At 62.5% G+C, this 18465-nt stretch overlaps 1 protein-coding gene across 2 annotated transcripts in view; it reads right to left on the reverse strand.

Moving 5' to 3' along the window:
* LOC111161727 (lysine demethylase 4B) overlaps window positions 1–18465 on the reverse strand; it is a 98445-nt gene that overhangs the window by 64344 nt on the left and 15636 nt on the right. For both annotated transcript variants that reach the window (XM_022525606.1, XM_022525607.1), the window contains 3 exons: window positions 17083–17258; window positions 16446–16560; window positions 11864–12057 (listed from right to left, as the gene is read on the reverse strand). In XM_022525606.1, coding sequence (XP_022381314.1) covers window positions 11864–12057; window positions 16446–16560; window positions 17083–17258 — 485 coding nt within the window. The remainder of the gene's footprint in view (window positions 1–11863; window positions 12058–16445; window positions 16561–17082; window positions 17259–18465) is intronic.

Here is an 18465-nt window from a genome sequence, read left to right on the forward strand (position 1 = left end):
GGGCGGTGTCCCCCCCCCACCCCGCCGCTCTGTCTAAGGCCATGAGGCCTCCCCGCCTCCTGCTGCTGGGCCAGCCTGAAGGGTGAAGGGGAAGCCCATGCCCAGCCAGGTTTTTAAGCCAAGTTGACAAAGCCTCGCTCTCTCTCCCCTCCCAGCTTTGCAGGCCTTTCCCTTCAGCCGACAGCAACCTCACTAGCAGGAGAGAAATTTGCCATGGAAACCAGACCCTGCACGTAGCCCCCAAATGGCTGATGGCTCGTCTGCGGTACCAGGTGGGGGCGGGGGGAGCGTCTCCTGGCCAGGCTGGCCTCGTCTCGGCAGCGGGAAGAGGGGTCCCCGTCGCCAGCCGCAGACTCAGCCGCTCCCACTCCTGGTCCCGGTCCAAACAGCGCTGCCGGGTGGGAGGATCCCAGGCCGGGAACTCATGCCCAGGGGTGACCTTTCCGACGGAGGAACCAACAACTTCTCAGAGAGCCGGTAAGAGAGAGGATTCGAGCTCCTCGCCTGGCCCTCCGGCCCGGGAGCAGGAGCTCGGGCCGCCCCACAGCCAAAACCCTGCGTCTCTCAATTTACTCCGTGTGTGCATCACCACTCTTGGAACAGAGGACTCCAAGGTTTGGGGCCATGGGCTCCTGCCACACCAGCCGGCGGGGTCTCTGTCTGAGAGCGGCAGGGAGAGAGGAGGACGCCCAGGGGAGAAGGGCACCAGCCTGACCTGCTGGCCCCGGGCCCCTAAATCCCAGCCCGCACCCGCCCTCCCAGCTGACGCCCCTCTTGCTGGAATATGTCTGAGGGGAAGAAACCATCCACCACCAACCTTCTAGTCCCACAGTCCCACACCCCCGGCCTGGCTGCCCTCCCCCTGGGCCCCTCTCCACGGACGGCCCAGCTCCGTCTCCTCCCACAGGCCTCGGTCCCATGGGCTTCCCTGACCTTAGCTGGGGGGTGCCAGCCACTGCGCAGCCTGGGCCTGCTCTGGGGTGCAGACCCACACCATCATCTCCCGTCCTGACAGGGGGCATCAACACCGGCATGGTTCATGCTGGACCCAGAGTGCACACTCCATCGGGACGTGAGCTGAGCCACGAAACCCCCTTTGTTCGGCACCTGCCCCTCCCCACCCCCGACCTGTGGTTGGATAGTGTGTGCCAGGCTCCCGGGCTGTAAGTGTGGCCATGTGACCAGGCACTTGCCACCAAAAGGGCAAGAGAAGCCTGGGTCGTGCCTCCTATGTCTGCCCATCCAAATTTCTGGAACACGTTCACCCATCTTGCCCCATCTGGACACCCAGGGTGACCTCCGCTGAAGCCACACGCTTCAGACAGCAGAGTGTCTGCCAGCCCGGGTCCCCACGTTCCCACCTCTGTCTCATGCAGGAACCCACCAACCTCAGCATTCAGCTTGGCGGGGCTTGACTCAGGGACCATTCTGGGGACCCCGTAAGAAAAGCGTCCTGGCCCTCCCACACCTTCAAGTCCAAGCCACCTGTGCCACCTGGGACAACCCTGCTGCTAAGGCTGACGGGCCACAGTCTCCCAATTCGAGGGGCAGCATGGGGCAGTGGCAGGGAAGGTGGGCCAGACCCCAGACCCACCACCCCCAAGCCCCGTGTTCCTGAAGAGCTGTCCCGCCGGCCTGTGCCTCCCCTGAGCAGGGGGGAGGTGTGGGGCTGCACCAAGCACCCCCACGGCCTCCACCGTCAGGACTCCTCCCTGTGCCCCTGCGTGCAGTAACGGGCCGTGTACACGAGCGTCAGGCAGAGACTCTAAAGCGGCGCGAGCAGCGGGCCCCACGCAGAAAATGCCCGAACGCCCATCGCCCGGGCACGGAGGAACAGATAGAGGCAGAGCCGTACCGCAGAAGACCCTACAGCCACGGAAACAAACGAACTCTGGCCACACGGAACAGGGTGGACCTTCCTCCCCAGCTCCCGGCAGAAACGCAGAGTAAGGATGTGTCTATCTGTATGGCGCTCAGACCCACACACCATCCAGCCTCACGGCCTGGGGCCACAGACACACGCAGGAGAAGGACCCAGAGAAGCAGCGACGCGAGCCCCATCAAGTCAGAAGGAGGAGAGACAGAAGGACGGTTGTTAGCTCTGGGCGGGGAGGAGCCCTCAGTGGGCAGTAGGGGGAAGGGGGTTCGTTTCCCAGCACTGTCGGGGTTACGCGGGGGTGACTATGGTCATCTGATAAATGGTACATAAAGACCTATCTTTGTGGGCTGGACGTGTTTTGTGTGTTCTTTGCACCACACTATAGTTCGCAATGTAGGCGATATGACAGACATGGTTCTCAGATGCCCGAGACGCCTACGCCGAGCCCCTGCTCACAGGGACTCCAGCGTTCCCCTGGGGCTGCTGTGAGGGGGTTTTGCTGTTATAACCAAGTTCCCACCTCAGGAGACCCTGATACAGGGAGACTACCCTGGGTGGGCCTGACCTAAGCAGATAAGGGGCCCTTCTTCATGTCCAAGGTACCAGTGGGAGGGGACCCCAGGCAGGCCTGAGGTTGGAGGAAGACACACGGCAAGCCCTGAGTGACCTCCAGATGCCAACAGGAGCCCAGGGCTGGCAGCCAGCAAGGATGCGGGGCCTTGCTCCTACCACTGAAAGGAACAGCACTCTGCCAACGACCTAAATGATCCCGGGGTGCACCTTCCCCGGGGCCCAGCGGCACCTCAATTCCAGCCTCTGAGAGCTTCAACTGAGGCGCTAGCGGGCCCAGGCCTCAGTTCTGCTCTACAGAACCGAGAGCAAAGAAATACAGCCACGCGCCCGCTGGCAGCTCACGCAGCAGGCAAACACCAACCGCCTCCACGCGAGGTCAGGGGAAAGAAACAGATCAAAAATCCCCACCCGGGGGCACCTGGGTGGCTCGGTGGGTTAAAGCCTCTGCCTTCGGCTCGGGTCATGATCCCGGGGTCCTGGGATCGAGCCCCACGTCGGGCTCTCTGCTCAGCGGGGAGCCTGCTTCCTGCTCTCTCTCTGCCTGCCTCTCCACCTACTGTGATCTCTGTCTGTCAAATAAATAAATAAAATCTTTAAAAAAAAAAAAAATCCCCACCCGCAGGGGCGCCAGGATGCTCCCATCTGCCACCATGGGCACTGGGTGCAGGCTGCTCTATTCGCGGCTCTCTTCCCCTTCCCGATTTGTTTTTTGTTTTTTTCATTTGTTTTTTGTTTTCTTTTCAGCGTACACTTCAAACAGAACAACGTGGAAACTGGGAAGAGTGACTAAGCAGGGGTGACACCTGACGGCCCACTTCAGCCAGGGGACCGAGGCAACGTCTGCAGCGACAAGCTGTCCCCCAAGATAGCGTCAGGAGAAGGACACCTGCCTGGGGGGGGGGGTCTTCCTCCCCAAGCCCATCCCCCCCAGCCCAGCCCTTCCTACCAAACCCCTGCCCTATCCCGCACACCAACATCAAGGGGCGCCAAAAACCAGGGAAGTCTGAGAACCGGTCCCAGCCCGGAGGAGCCCAAGGAGACGTGACGGCTCCGTGGTCACGTGGTAGCCTGGGATAGGGTCCTGGGACAGAAAAGGGATACTGGGGGAAACTGAGGAAATCGGAATAAATCGAGGACTTTGCTTACTGAGAGTGTAGCGACACGGGTCCGTTAACTGCGACAGGGTCCCAGCCCGATGGAAGAGCCCAGCAGGGACTCGGTGGGGGCGAGGGGGAGCGCTTGGACCAGCTCCTCAGCAGTGCGATAAAACTAAAACAGTTCTAAACACCAAAGCCTCTTTTCATGAAAAGAGCGTGCCGCCCAAACAGCGGGTAGAGGGGCCCGGGACAACCACGGGAGGCACGAGGAGAGCGCCCCACAGCCAAGCGTCTGCCTGGGGTGTGAGCGTTTGCCTGGGGTGCGTTGCGACACCCAGACCCCGATTCCCAGACCCACTGCCCTCCCCCAGCGCCCCCCAACCCCCCCGCCGTGGGGCTGCCCACCGTACGGGCTCCTGGCAAGGCGTCAGGCCACCCGCGATGCCAGAAGAAGCCCCACTCCCTCTCCCTGGCTTCTTGAGAAGAGCATATGGCAAGATTTTTCCTTAGCAGAAGGCTGACCTTCCTCTGCTTAGCGTGATGTCAAAATCACTCTGCATTCCCCGAACAGACACCGCCCGCCAGCGGGCCGCGGGAGGCGAGGAGCCAGCCCACAGGCACGGATCCCACCGCCGGCCGCGTGGAGCCCCGGGGGGGGTGCCCCAAAACACGCCAGGTTTCCGGGGTCCTCTGATCCCTGCCAAGTGGCACCCAGCCCATGCTCTCACGTGGCACGCGGTGTTGCCAGAACAGCGCCAGGTGATTAGACTTTCGGGCATGTGACGCCGGAAGAAAGGAAGCAGACACATGGAATGGTCTGAAACGCGCAGTGCAAGGCACCACGCCGGCAGACTTCTCCGGAACGGCCTGTCGTACTCACCACAGTGACTAACGACACCGTCCCACTCTCGCGGTCCGGTGACACCTGATGCCCGGCTTGCGACGCGAAGGTCTCGCCGGCATCAGGAATTCATTTTCCAGGGCTGAAATCAGCTTTCAGTTATTGCTCTACATGCTCCGGACAAGCAGGACGCCTGTGGCTCTGATCCAGACGCTGGGCCGAGGGCTCTGGGAAACCCAGGAGGGGACCCGGGGGGGCTGACCCAGCTATCATTCCCGCAAGCTCCCTGCGCGGCCCCCAACACTTACTCCTGTCCCCTGGAAGGGAACACTGGGCACACAGGTCAGGCACACTGGAACAAAGGACATTCGGCTCTGCAGCTGCGGTCCCTGTCCCAAGAGGAGACTCTGCAAGGGGAACAGAGGAGACACTCCCTGCCCGCCCACGGCCCCAGGCACCCAGCGGGGAAGCCGAGTGCCACAGGGGGTCCCTCCGCAGGCAGCCGAGGTACCGAGCCAGAACCAGGAGGCCGGGCAACTGGGCCTCAGAGGGTCGAGCTCAGCGCTCTGGGGCCTCGCCAGGCCATTTGGGACAGTGGCCATCTTCCTGCAGAAGGGGGCTGGGCCCCACCGGGAAACTCTACCCGTGGCGTGTTTGGGGCGAGACTGGACTCTGGCTGGGGCTGCAGGGCCGGACCACTCTGCAGACTGATGTCACATGCTTCAGAGCGCGGTCACGGGGCCCCGAGAGCAGGACTCCATGACCCGGCACGCTGACTCACACACCGAGGGATCCACCTGGCCACCTTCTCTGTCCCTTTTTAATCGTGGGGTTCTGACACCTCCTGCCTCAGTGAGCGTCTGCTCTCAGGGAGCTTCCTGCTTGGAAACACTCCTGTTGCTGTTTCCGCCGCCTCCGCGCAAGACCTGGGGTTGAGGCGAGCATGGCCCGGCCGGGTTCCCCAGCCTGCTAACAAGGCGCAGACACACAGCTTCCTTTCCGGCAGCCCGGTGGGTCTTTCCCACCCAGCCCCCCTAGGCGCGGCGGTCACACCGAGCCATCATAGGGCTCTGTCCCAGATGCCCAAATGGGGCTTTGGCCCGGGGCGGGGGGAGGAGGGAGAGTGTCGATTTTCCTCCTGCATCTTACGCGGGTGAAAGGACACGGTGCAGGGAAGCTGAGTTATTAAAACCAATCCGTGAAGCTGTCAGGCTCCCACCAGTCTCCATCCATATCCGCCCCCAGCCGAGACCTCCCTGACACCACAGGGCCTCTCCAGTCGCCGGGAGGAGTTACTCTGGTTGCCAGATGATGGGCTCTGCCCGAATCAAAGAATGGGGACCCCTGGTCCCCACTGAGCCAGGCTCAGAAGCCGTGAAGTCCCCAAGCCTTATCCAGGGACAGCCTCCTTCAGGTGCTGGGGCCTTCACCAGGCTCTGTCCACCCCAGGACTCCTCAGTCCCAAGCTCTCTGGGCACTAAGCAGAGGCCCTCAAGGTGGTCCAGCAGCGCCCCCTGCAGTCAGGCCTGGGAAGCGTGCTTTGGACACCAAGGAGAAGGCTGGGAGACAGGCCGAGAGGCAGGGAAGCAAGCCGGAAGGCAGGCAGGGAGGGAGGGAGGGAAGGAGGGAGGCAGGAAAGGAGGGAGGGAGGGAGGCAGGGAGGAAGGCAGGGAGGGAGGCAGGGAGGGAGGCAGGCAGGGAGAGAAGCAGGTGCCTGTCCTCTGGGAAGAAGCCACAGCTGGGAGGTGGGCTGACACAGCCCCAGTCGGGCCTGCAGGGAGGCAGACACACAGCCGAGGGGCAAGGGAGCCGCCCAGCAGCCCCCTCCCCAGAAGAGCCTTGCTCTGCCCACCCCCCCCCCCCCCCCCCCCCCCCCCCAAAGCACCCTCCCCCCCCCCCCCCCCCCCCCCCCAGGCAACAGACCCGCAATCCTGGGCCCAGCGTGTGCAGCCTCTCTCCCACGCTGCAGCCTGAGAGCAGGGAACATGGGAGCCGACCAGTGTCTGTACCCGCAGCACCCTTCCTCCTAGTGCCCCACAGCAGGGAGTACGCGTCCTCAAACGCACACGCGTGCCCACACTCGTGCACACATGCACACGTGCGCGCACACACGTGCACACTCACATACACGCGCGCACACGGGCCCCCAGAGCAGCATGTGCAGAGACGGCTGTGCCCGCTGGGAGTCAAGCTTCCCGGCAACAGAAGAAAGGCCTCCCCGTCCCTCTTCCGTGAAACTCCCCTGAGGGAAAAATCCAGCGAGAAACTCTAGGTGCAGCCACATCAGAAAGAAAAATTCTCAGCGCGCCCCGGTGCCCAGGCTCACTCGGGCTTCTTAAAGGGCAGAGAAGTGAAGCTTCCAGCACCATCGCCCTCGCCGCCACCCTGTCCCTGGACTCTGCTTGCAAGGATCCTTTCCTGGTGCCCAGGACACTGCACGAGCCAGCGGGCAGGGAGGCTCCATGCCCTTTGTGGGAGCAGCTCCCTCCCCAAGGCTCCCCCCAGCCCCCACACGGGACGCCTGCGCGAGTGAGCGCACGTGCACTGCACACGTGGGGCAGACAGGCGTGCGTGCGGGCACACGTGCTGGTCTGAGGACGGGCTCCCTGCCGTGGGGAGCCAGGAGGACCTGAGAGATGTATCCCAGGCCAACAGAAGCAGGCGGGCAGGGAAGGCTGGGGAAGCCTTGAGAGCACAGCCGGAGACAACTCTGGGACCAGGGGATGCTGCTGAGTCACGGGCCTGAAGGCCAGGGTCAGGGCCCAGACGAACGCCCTGCAGGGAACACTGTCTGTCCCCGCCACCACCCCAGGGGCCCTCAGGAGGCCCCTGGGAGGCCTGTCCTCCCCGCACTCTCCCTCCCCCACCCCACCCCCTGCCCCCGCCCCTGCTGGGCACAAGGAAGCCACGGAGAGAACAAGAGGGGACGCTGTCGGGAACACTGTGTTCGGTCTGGACCTGAGCAAGACGCCATGCCAGGTGGGGGTGCCGTTCCCATCATCTTACAGCCCCCCGTGGGACGCTCACAAGGCCTGGGACCCACCATGGCTACAGCGTGCGGGGAAGGACTGGGGTGGCCGTCTGGCGGAGCGGTCCTGGGACGTGCCGTGGGACATTGCCTCCAGCTCAGCAAGCACCAGGGGCTCTGGGAGGGCCTGGGAGGGCCTGGGATGGCGGGTGGTCCACCGCCCCAGCACTTCCCAGAAGGCCCAGCTGTTTGAACCCGGGTGGAATCACGCAGCCCTCCCCACCAGCCTCCGAGGACTGCCCTCCCGGCCTCACTGGCCCCAGGAAGGCCAGGGAGCAGCTGAGTTGCCAGCAGCAGGTCTATTTTAAATCCCCATCTCAAAAGGGATTTTGAAGCACTCAAATGCTTCAGATATTCTTAGCCTTTGCTGCCTGAGAGCACCACCCAATGCCGGCCTTCTGAAGCAATTCCACGCTTTCATCGACGCCCGGCTGTTCACGCCGCTGTGACACACAAATCACGCTCCCAAAGTAGCAACAGACCCAGGAAGGCTCCATAAACCGCTGTAAACCTGAGGACGTCGACACTTAAAAAAAAAGACGATGCTACCGAAATACTCGGAAATGGTTGCAATTAAGCCGCTGCAGACGACGGAGGAACGAGCAATCAGAGAGAAGGGCGGGCGGGCGTGTGAGCACAATCTGCAGGGGGCGGGGGGTGGGGGTGCGCAGGCACCATGGCCCCAGACAAGGGCCAGGAGCCAGGGCGCCACCCAGCGGCCCCCTGAACCACCAGCCCAGGGACCAGAGGGGCCGCACCCACCCCCAGGCTCTGGTGGCGGGGGCACCCAGAGGGGTCTCAGCCCCAAGGACCGGTTCCCACAGACATGGCACTGGCCCTCTAGGACCCAGATAGACACGGAGCCCCCTCTCTGCGCCAGGCCCCTGTTGGGGACTAGGGACCCAGGGTGGGGCAGGGGGAGACTGAGGGCCCTGCCCTCCTAGGGTCCACTATCTGACAAGGAGATACGCCAAGGTCACACATAGCGAGTACAAGCGTGGGGTGCCCTGCCAACATCTGGGGCCCCCACCCGGGTCCTGGGGAGAGAGTGCCTGAGCTGAGCCGCTGGGGTGGGGGGCAAGAAGCCTGCATGGAAGAGCCTCTTCCCACCGGTCACACTCTGTCAGCACGAGGCACCCCGTGTGTGATCCCCTCCCTCTTCAGGACCAGAAACCAAGACCAAGGTCAAGCTGCCTTCCAGAACATTCTTTCCCTCAGATGAACCACTGCCGTGCCCGATGCCAGCCTTGCCGACTGCTGCCCCAGGGCTCTCAGGAGTCAGCGGGAGTGAAGGGGCAGAAGCGGGGGTGGGTAGACAGGAGGGGACAGGGGTGCTGGGGCTGCGGCCTCAACCCCAAGCTGCCAGAGGTCGGAGGCGAGCGAGGAGAAGTCAGTCCTGCCTGTTAGCCGCCCCATCAGCCAGGGGCTGCTACCCTTCATGTTCCTAGTGCCCTCTCCCTTGCCTCCCTGGACTCTCCAGGCCACTTCCCAAGTCACCCTCTCTGTGACCGTCGCTGCCCATCACAAGCTCACACTTCGCCCCAAGCCTCCCGAGGCCACCGCATCCTCAGGCAGGGCCACGGCTAAAGCTGAACCTGCCATCGGCTGGCAGGTGCCAGCATTCAGCTGCGGCTCCTTTCGTGTGTTCTGTTCTGTGTTCTAAAGAAAAGGTGGGTTTTCTCCCTTTCCAATCCCTCTGGCCGGCAGACCCAGGCCAAAACGAGGGCGTCCGCAGTGGGGAGCTGAGTGTTCCCACTACCCACCGGAGCAGTCTTCACTCTCCTCCTGCTGCCGCTCCCAGGGAGCCTCTGGGGCCATCACTGCTGGGGTCCAGGAGTACACAGAAAGGACGGAAGAACGAGGGAAATTTCCAGGGCGCAGGCAGCAGCAGCCAGTGCTAAGGGTGGGGGCGCCATCTAGTGGTGCTCGGGGGAGCCGCACGGGGCTGGGATCGGAACCCGGTGCTGAGAGAAGACAGACACCTCCTGCCCTCCAGCCCCACCCCAGGGGGGTGAGGTGGCGGGGGCAGCACTAGGAACCATCCAGACCAGTAAGCTGGGACCGCAGCACACACGCACTCAGACATCACACACGACTGCACACTTACACATATACACGGCCACACATGCTCAGACATACACACGTGAACTCACGCACCTTCACACACAAGCGCGTATGCACAAACATACAGGGATACGCACACATACACTCTCATGCACACATATGCATGCTCACACATTCGCACATACTCTCACACTCACACACACACACACATACACACACACACTGCACACACCACAGCCTGTGGACCAGAAGGCTCTTTGGCGGTACTCAGCCTGCCCCGGCCCACGGGGAGGACACAAAGTGCTGGGAGCCGGCAAGCAGAGCCCCCAGGGAAGGGGCACAAGCATCTCACCCCTCCAGCTGCACCACCAGGCCCTGCTCACCGCTGCGGGGTCCCGCCGGAGCACAGCCCCTCCCCACGGGCCTGGACTAGGGCCTCACGGTCTTGCAGCCTGACCTGGCCATCAAGACGAGGGGAGGGGACGGGGTAACGGAGCTGTTGTTGGGCCCTGCTGGGCAGCACTGGGGTGACACTCCCTACCAGAACGCACCTCTCCACTCACGCGCTCAGGACCACATGGGGTGTGAGACTCGGGCCTTCCTGCAACAGGCATCACCAACCCCATCGATCTCTCTCCAAATGCCTCCTACAAGGTAAGTACCCCCTAGCCAGAGGCCACAATGACCCAGAGCTGCAGCAAAGCCACAGAGACAAGTGAACTGACAGCGAGAAGCGCTCGGAATCCTACCAGGATCCCAGCACACGCACAAGGTTAACGATACAGTGCAACGCCAAGGTCAGAGGGCCCATGGCCTGCAGGACGGCGGCCCCAAAGATGCCTTCGGCTTCACCACCAGAGTTTGTTAACAATGTCACCTCACGCAGTAAAGGGACTCTGCGGGGGGGATGAAGTCAAGGCCCCCAAGGTGGGGGTGACCCTGGGCCCGGCGTCCTCAAGAGGCCCCCATGAGTGGGAGGCAGAGGGTGGGCGTCCCAGAGATGGGCAGACCCTGCGCTGCTGGAGGTGAGGATGGGCGTGGGGGGGGTGGGAGGGGGGAGACTCAGGCCAGCAAGAGGCGGGAGCCAGGTCTCCCCTGAAGCCTCTGGAAGGAACAGGCCCTGCTCAGGCCTGCATTTAGCCCGGTGCGACCTGAGTCAGACTCCTGACCTCCAGCAACGTCAGGGACGATGCGTGAGTCGTGGTAAGCCTCCAGGTGTGTGGTCATTCATTAGGCAGCCTCTGCCACGTTCACCCCCAATGCTTCCGCAGCCCTCCCTGTCAGACCAGGAGCCCCCTGCAGGACAGCACGGCCAGGATCCCACTGCGGCCACCTCAGAGGGGAGCCAAGGGTGGTCCCATAGCCAACGCCGGGACAGGGAGGCATGGGGCCTCCTTCTGGCTTCTGAGCCCTCTGCTCAGAGGGCCTGCTCCCACCCTCCCTTAGCGAAGGGCTCTAGGAGGTCCCAGTGACTTCCAAGGAGCTGGAAATGGCCTCTCCCCACGCCTGTGGACACAGGCTCTGCCGCGTGATGGGCCAGCCTGGGTCCCCGACTAAGCTGGGGCCTCTCCACCCCCGCCCCCGCCCCCTCCACATGCGGAGGCACTCGGCTGAGCTCCGGAGGCCACGGGCTGCTCCTGGGGCTCCAGCTCCCCCTCCCACTCCCTCTGGGCGGCGATGATCACTGTAACAGAACCTTCTAAGACCGCTGGGAAAAGGCAAGGAGATGTAAAGGACCAGCGGAGACATCTCTGCTGGGAACCGCAGGGAACAGAGGCGGCCCCACACAGAAGGCGGCACACAGCAATCCCGCCAGTGGAAGGCGGATGGGAAGGGGGTGCTCGGCTCCCAGAATCCAGAACACAGATGGCGCCGGATGTTCCACCTGGCCTGCAGGGCCCATCGCTCACAGGGTGGCCTTCCTTCAGGCCGTGCGCCCGCTCTAGCCCTGCCAGCAGGGGGCTACTAACACCCCCCCACCCCCCCCCAAGCTAGAGGCCAGGAGGGTGGGGGAGGGGGAGGTGGTGGGGGGAGGCTCAGGGCTCACAGCCAACCGCTCCCCAGGCCCACGGCCCCAGGGAGCGCCCCCAGCACCACAGACATGCTGCGGATGCCACCCCCACGGAGCAATCCATGAGCTCCGGGGAGGAAGCTCACTTCTGGGGACGCGTGCCCCCTGATCCCCCACTGAGGCCGCCCCTGAAGCCAACAGGGCTGGGCCAACGGGTCACAAGCTGCCGGAGCCCCTAGACTTGGGCCTGCCCAGCCACAGGCCCAAGCCTGTCCCCAGAGGCCCCCAGAAGGTGCCCCCTCACCCGTGCAGCCCCCGGAGCGCACGGGCAGCCCCCTCACCGCGGCCCAGCTGCCGGCCAGCCACTCACCAGGACTTGGGCTCCCCGAAGTGCAGGTAGTTGATACTGTACAGGTCCATGTCCTCCGTGTGCCAGGCGAAGGTGGTCTTCCACATGCCGAAGTACAGGTAGGGGGTGTTGACGCCCTCGATGATGGTGCCACACTCACGCTCCACCATGTCCAGGATGGTCCGCAGGCTCCCGATGTTCCACTGGGCCACGTCCTGCAGGGCAGCGAGCACACGGTTGGTGGCGGGCCATCCCCGAGGGCCCAGCAGGAGCACAGGAAGCCTACAAGGCAGACTGCGCAGAGGGCCCGAGAGGTCGCGGCCAGCCCCAACCCGGCCCACGTCGCAGCCCCACCTGCCCCAGGGTCTGAACCCCACTGGGGATTCCTCCCACCCTGAGACACCAGCCCCTCGGCCTGGGCCACGCAGGGCTTCCTCCGGATGCCACGCCGAGCTAGGCATTCGTCATAGGCAGTGAAGGCCACACTGGGAAGGCTGAGGTTTGGTTGTGAGTAATTAATGTGCCTCAGAGCCAATGACATGGAAGGAGAAAGATGACCGTGGAATGGAGCGAGCTCAGCAAAGGGGCCAGACAGACAGCCCCTCCGGCACTTTCTGCCAGAGGAGACGGATGGCTTTCGGAACCAGGCAAACCAGGCCAGAACCCCTGCCCGCCGGACTCATCTACTCCTAATGCCCAGACAGGTCCCATCTTGCCATGAGAGCTCATAAAATCCACGTCAATCTGTTTCCAGTCCCTGGAGAGCCCCCCAAGCCTGAGGAGACGCTGAGCGAGCGTCCACATTCTCTGCATCCCAAGCCCACCCTGCCCCACATCCCGCTTGGACCCTCCCCGTTACACGTCCTGGAACAAGTGGCTGGTCCTGGCAAGGTGAGCCCCAGGCAGAAGCCGGGAACCCAAACACAGACTCAGAAGCACTCGAGGAAAATAAAAAGAGAAATCCGGTTTCTCCCAATTAAAAACTTCTATGCTTTAAAAAAAAACCACCATCAATAAAGTGAAAAAGAGGGGCTCCTGGGTGGCTCAGTGCGTTAAAGCCTCTGCCTTCAGCTCAGGTCATGATCTCAGGGTCCTGGGATCGAGCCCCCACCGGGCTCTCTGCTCAGGGGGAACCTGCCGCCTCCTCTCTCTCTGCCTGCCTCTCTGCCTACTTGTGATCTCTGTCTCTGTCAAGTAAATAAGATCTTAAAAAAAAAAAGTGAAAAAGAAACCCCATAGAAGGGGAGAAAATACGCATGAGTCACCCATCAGGTCAGAGACTTGTGTCCTCTCCGAAGGTCTCCTAACTACAGTAGAAACACAAATAACCTGATTAAAAAGAAGGCGAAGAGCCACGTGGACGTTTCTCCTCAAAGCAAGAGTACGTGGTTTACCAGCAGGTGCAAAGAGGCTCGACGTCGTTAGCTCACAGGCAGGCTCAGGTCAAAACCCCAGGGTGGACAGCACGTCACACCCGCAAGGACACGCAGGGGCAAAGAGCAAGACCGTGACAAGCGTCGGGGAGGACGTGGAGGAAACTGAGCCCTCGGAGGTGCTCTACTGCTGGGGACAGGAAACAGGATGCGCTCCGGGGGAGGACGCAGGCCGTTCCTTGGAAGGTAAACGTGGACTTAGCACGTGAGGACACAGCTGATGGCCTAGGGACATGCCCGAGAGCAATGAAAACATCCGTCCGCACAGAGACTTGCGTCTGCACGTTCACAGCCATGTGACTTGCCACGGCCAGAGAGTGGAAACGATCCAAGCGAATGGACAGTACACATGTCCACCACACACGAGCAGGTCACTGGGCCACAGACAGGAGTGAGGCGCCCCTGTGTGCTGCCCTGGGGACGGACCCTGAGCCCACGGCACTCAGGGAGGGACCCAGACACAGAAGGCCACACGGGGTGTGAGTCCACATGTGTGATATGCCCAGAACACACTCCTCCACAGACGGGAAAGGGGCTCATGGGTATTGGGAGGGGGGGACAGGGAGGGACTGCTGATGAGAAAGGGCTTCTTTGGGGGCTCATGGAATGTTCTGGAATTGATTGTGGTGATGGCCGTACAACTCAGTGAAATACAGTAGAAAGTACTGAACTGTAAGCTCTACGTGGGGGAACTGGGTGGTGTGTGAATTACATCTCAATTGTGCTTCCTTTAAAAAACACAAAGTAGGTCAGACAACGGACAAAGGAGCAACCAATCCCCGCGAGCACTAACTTTGTTGAACTCCATGGACAAGAACAGCCCTTCAGACAAACAAGCATGTGACTTCCCCACGCGTCCTAACGCAACACAGAAACTTCAGCTCTTCTAACCCAGCAGCTGTTGGGATCGGAATCCCTTCCTAGAAGTCACGATTCAGAGTCCGGGAAGTCGAACTGCAGGCCCTCACGGGGCTGCCCACTGCCGGCCCTCGAGCACCAGAACTTCATCCCAGCTGTGGCCGTGTGAGGATCACCAACGACCGGGACTGTATACCAACAGCGGGATGGGGATGGGGACAAGGCTCCCAGGCACTGAGCCCTGAGGTCTCCCCGAGGCAAGGAGGAGGACGGAAGGTCACAACCATCAAGAACGGGGCTTCCGCAGAGCCCTCGGGAAAATCGTTTTCTTCATGCTCTCACAGAGCAGGGGGCACAGCACCCAGGGACCCCCCCACTGCTGGCCTCCTGCCAGAGCCCTTCAGGGAGGTGCCCTGAGCCCGGCTGGAATGCAGCCGGAGGAAAGGCCTGATCTGGGGCTGCTGCGACCGGTTCCTCTGGTCCTTGGCGGCCTGACATGGGAAAGGGGGCTTGGGCAGCTGGGCCCCTCTTGTGGGGCCGGGAAGCCCTCGAAACCAGCAGAGGATCAGGGAGCAGTGGCAGCGCTGACGTCTGGAGGTGGCAGGCAGGACCAGCAGCCACAGCACGGGTGGATGGACCCAGACGGGCCCCAGAAAGCCCAGGGTCGCAGTCCCACTGTCCCCACTCAGCCTGTCACAGGAATTTCTGCACCTTGAGGAAGGCCCGAGGGCAAGCCGGCTCATGGTGCGAACACGGCTGTAACCACACACAGGGCAACCGCTCACAGTCCTGGAAAGTTCAAGGCCCTGGGGTGAGCTACAAGTCAGCTGAGGTACTCGGGGGCAGCGTGAGAGACTGGGCTGCACCCCCTCGCGTTAGATGTGTCTGCGCTGACAAGGCCCCTAGGCCCCTGTCCTGCTGTCCTTGCCACACCCAAGGCGTGCATGTGGCAGGATGCCACGTGACCTCACAAGCTTGCCAATGCTGTGGGGTCAAGGCCAAGTGGTTGAGCTCAGGGTCCCAGGGAGAAACCAAACCTCCTGGTCCAAGACACCCTTGCTGGGGGACAGCCACATACCATCTGTATCCCTTCTTGTGGATGGGGAAACCAAGGTCCAAGGAAGGGGAAACCAAGGTCCAAGGAAGGGGAAACCACGGCCACGAGTCAGCTTAGTCCCTGACCTCCCAGGGCGAGGGCGTCTCCCTTGGGTTCTTAAGGGTGAGCTCCCTGAGCCTGACATGCCTGCCCTTGGTGCCCGGCTCAGAGGAATAAACCTGCCCCCACCACGAACTGGGACCCCCTAGTTGGAAGGCCAGTGGGCCACAGGTCAGACAGGCTCCCCAAGCGGGGCGAACCGCTGGGACCCACGCGATAGTCATGTCCTTCCAACACCTTTCGGGAAACACGTTTCACCGCTTGTCCTAATGCGTTCAGGAGGGTCCTGATCCTTCTGAGGGGGCCTCGTTCCCACCCACGCCAGCACCCCCCAAGCCCAGAACGCAGGAGGCGCCCCCAGCTACTCTCATGAGGAGCATGGATGAATGGATAGAGCCATCCAGCAACAGATACCTTCGGAGTGAGGACTCGGAACAGGGCGGCAGGGAGGGCAGCTGGGGACCACCCCACCAGGGAGAGCCCCAGGGCAGAACACACGCAGGAGAGAGGCAGGCTTAAGAGCTTAGAAATCAATGGGTCTTGGTAGAGCCATCCCAGGATTATCAGATGCCCCGAAAGTATTAATAAACGGTCCCTTAAAAAAGTGGGGGTCCCACTCAAAGCCCCGTCCTGCCGAACAGCGGCACCTCTGCAGGGCCTCCACATCGCATCCCCACCAGGGTCTGGTCTGCGCCCCTGGACAGGCCCAGGCCAGCATGAGGCCCCTCCGTTGCCCCAGGTACCCCCAGGGCCCTTGCAGCCCAGCCCAGGGGCTAGAACTCAGGGCCCTGGAGGCCCCCAGAAACAGAGTGATAGCAACTGGAGAAGAAAGTACCAGACTAACTGAGAATTAGGATGCCCCTGGGAGGTCAGCTACAGGCTGCCTGAGCTCAGATCAGGGTGGGGGGGGACGACAGTCTCGCAGGACAGACTCTGCAAATCAGAAACACACCCGGATTCCTTCTTTCTTCACCTTGAGACTCAGCACGTGGTTGTCACCAGGGCCCAGACAGAATACCCAGTGAAGCTGGCCACGGCACTGGGCTGGCACTGGGCCGCAAGATTAAGTCCTATTCCCACGCCTCCCCCTCCACCACCTCCCAGGGAACGGCATCCCTCGGTCCCCCAGCGCGTGGCGGGAGCCCTGGGCACTCACGTCGTCATACAGAGAGCCGCTGATGTCTGCCCCATAGATGGGGGACACGAAGGTCAGGTTCTTCCAGTACTTGCGCTCCAGGTCATCGAAGTCCTGGTGCCGCGGGGTACAGTACCTGGAGGACGAACAACACAGCGACCATGGCCGCGGGGCCCACCCTCCGGGGCCCAGCTGGAGACGTGCTCTCCGCCCCCACCTTGGAGCCCAGCCACGAGAACGCGGATATGGCCCTGGGAGAGCATTTATCGGGGACTGAGGGGGTACGGATGGGTGGTAGGCCCCCGCCCTGCCCCGGAGCAATACCCACTCGTCGCATCTCTCCGGCCACCAGGCCTGGGGCACCCGAGTGGGAACACACCCCGGGGACCACTGGAGCAGGTGAGGGACGCGGGCGCTGAGGGTTGCCCTCCGCCCTCTGCTCTGCAAATACCAGACCAGAAGCCAGGCCCGGTCTCGGGGGCCAGGACGGCAGTCCCCACTGTGTCCCACTCTCTCTGTACCCCCAGAGCCTGGAGCCGCCAAGGGCTCCACTTCAGGGTGCCTAGAGGCCCTCAAGGTGTGGTTCCACCTCAGAGACGGGGTCCTCGGGGCCCCCCTGGACACCCGCCCCTCCCCGCCCCCCAGCCCAGCCACATACTTCTCGCTGTTGGCCAGGCGGCGGTACTCCCCGACGGTCATGGCCTTTTTCTGGATATTGTACTGTGTGAAGAGGCCCGACTGGCCCGTGACCACCTGCTGGATGGGTGCTGGGATGACCACATCATCGATGTCATCATACGTCTGCCTGGGCTTCCACTCCTTTGGGGGGATGATCTGCGAGGTGAGAGGGGAGTCAGCGGCATCTGCAGATGGAAGACCACACTGCCTTCCCCCAGGAGACCGACGGCGGCTCCCCAGGCACGCATCCGGGCCCCATACCTCGGAGGCACCAGGAACCATCTCCACCCTTCCTCAGACTCCCAGCTGACCTGTGCGGGGCCACGGGCACTACCTGCCGGAGCACAGCTGTGCTGGCCTCCCGACGCTGCCCGCTGGGCCCTCTACAGCTCAGCCTGGGCTCCAGGAGCTGGGAGTGGACCCCGCAGACCCCAGGGGCAGGCCCCCATGCATAAATGTGCAATCACAAAGCGAGCAAGCAGGTGGGGGGACCCAGGGCTCCCACACTCTCACCCAGTCAGGCGCTCTGTGGCCACACCGCCGGCTGTGGAAGTCAGCACCGCAAGCCGGGCTCTGACCGCCCCCCACCCGGGACACCTCCAAGGGGCAAACACAGCTCTGGCTGCCAGAGGGACACTGGACAACAAAGATCGGTGAGGGCCTTCCATCATGGGACGGAGCAGATGAGGAGACACCATAAAGGACAAAGGAGAGGGGACAAGTCCTAAGTGCAAAGACCAGAGAAGAGCTGGTGAGACACCAGAGTGATAACGCCACAAACCCTAGGAGACAAGACCCAAGAAGGTCCCTCCAAGGAACAGCACAGCTATTTCACAGTGGCGGCAGGGCCCGCAGGCGACCACTCCCCACCCCAGGAGAGCCCCCAGAGGCCTGCAGGAAGGGCTTCCGGGAAGGGCTGCCCAGAGTGGGGTCACCGGGTATGCACTGAGCTCACCCGACTCGCCTCTTTGCCCTCCTGCTTCCCCTCCTCTGCTGGGCGAGGCCTCAGGGCCAGGCGGGGGCCTCCTGGGTACCCAGCTGGCTTCTGCGAAGGCCCCTGGGGCCAAGGGCTGGTCTCTCCCAGCCCTGGGAAGGTGTTTGCAAACAACAACTCTCCTTCCAAGATGTCCAGTGGGTCACCCAGCAGCTTTGGGAAAAGGAACTAGACTGACCTGTTTTCTGTGCAGCAGCCAAGAACTCAGGAGGCCGAGGCCTCTGGCAGCTCAAGGCCAGCAAGGCAAGAACACCACGTCAATGGCCACGGCGGCCGGCAGCTTTCAGAACAGCTGAAGTTCATTTGCCGTCCCCAAGGAGTCCCCGATAGACATCATGAAAACACTCATTCCCCAGCTGCCAGTTAACA

The sequence above is a fragment of the Enhydra lutris genome, unplaced genomic scaffold (genome assembly GCF_002288905.1).
Source record: "Enhydra lutris kenyoni isolate GAN:26980312 unplaced genomic scaffold, ASM228890v2 scaffoldscaffold86, whole genome shotgun sequence".
Lineage (NCBI taxonomy): Eukaryota > Metazoa > Chordata > Mammalia > Carnivora > Mustelidae > Enhydra > Enhydra lutris.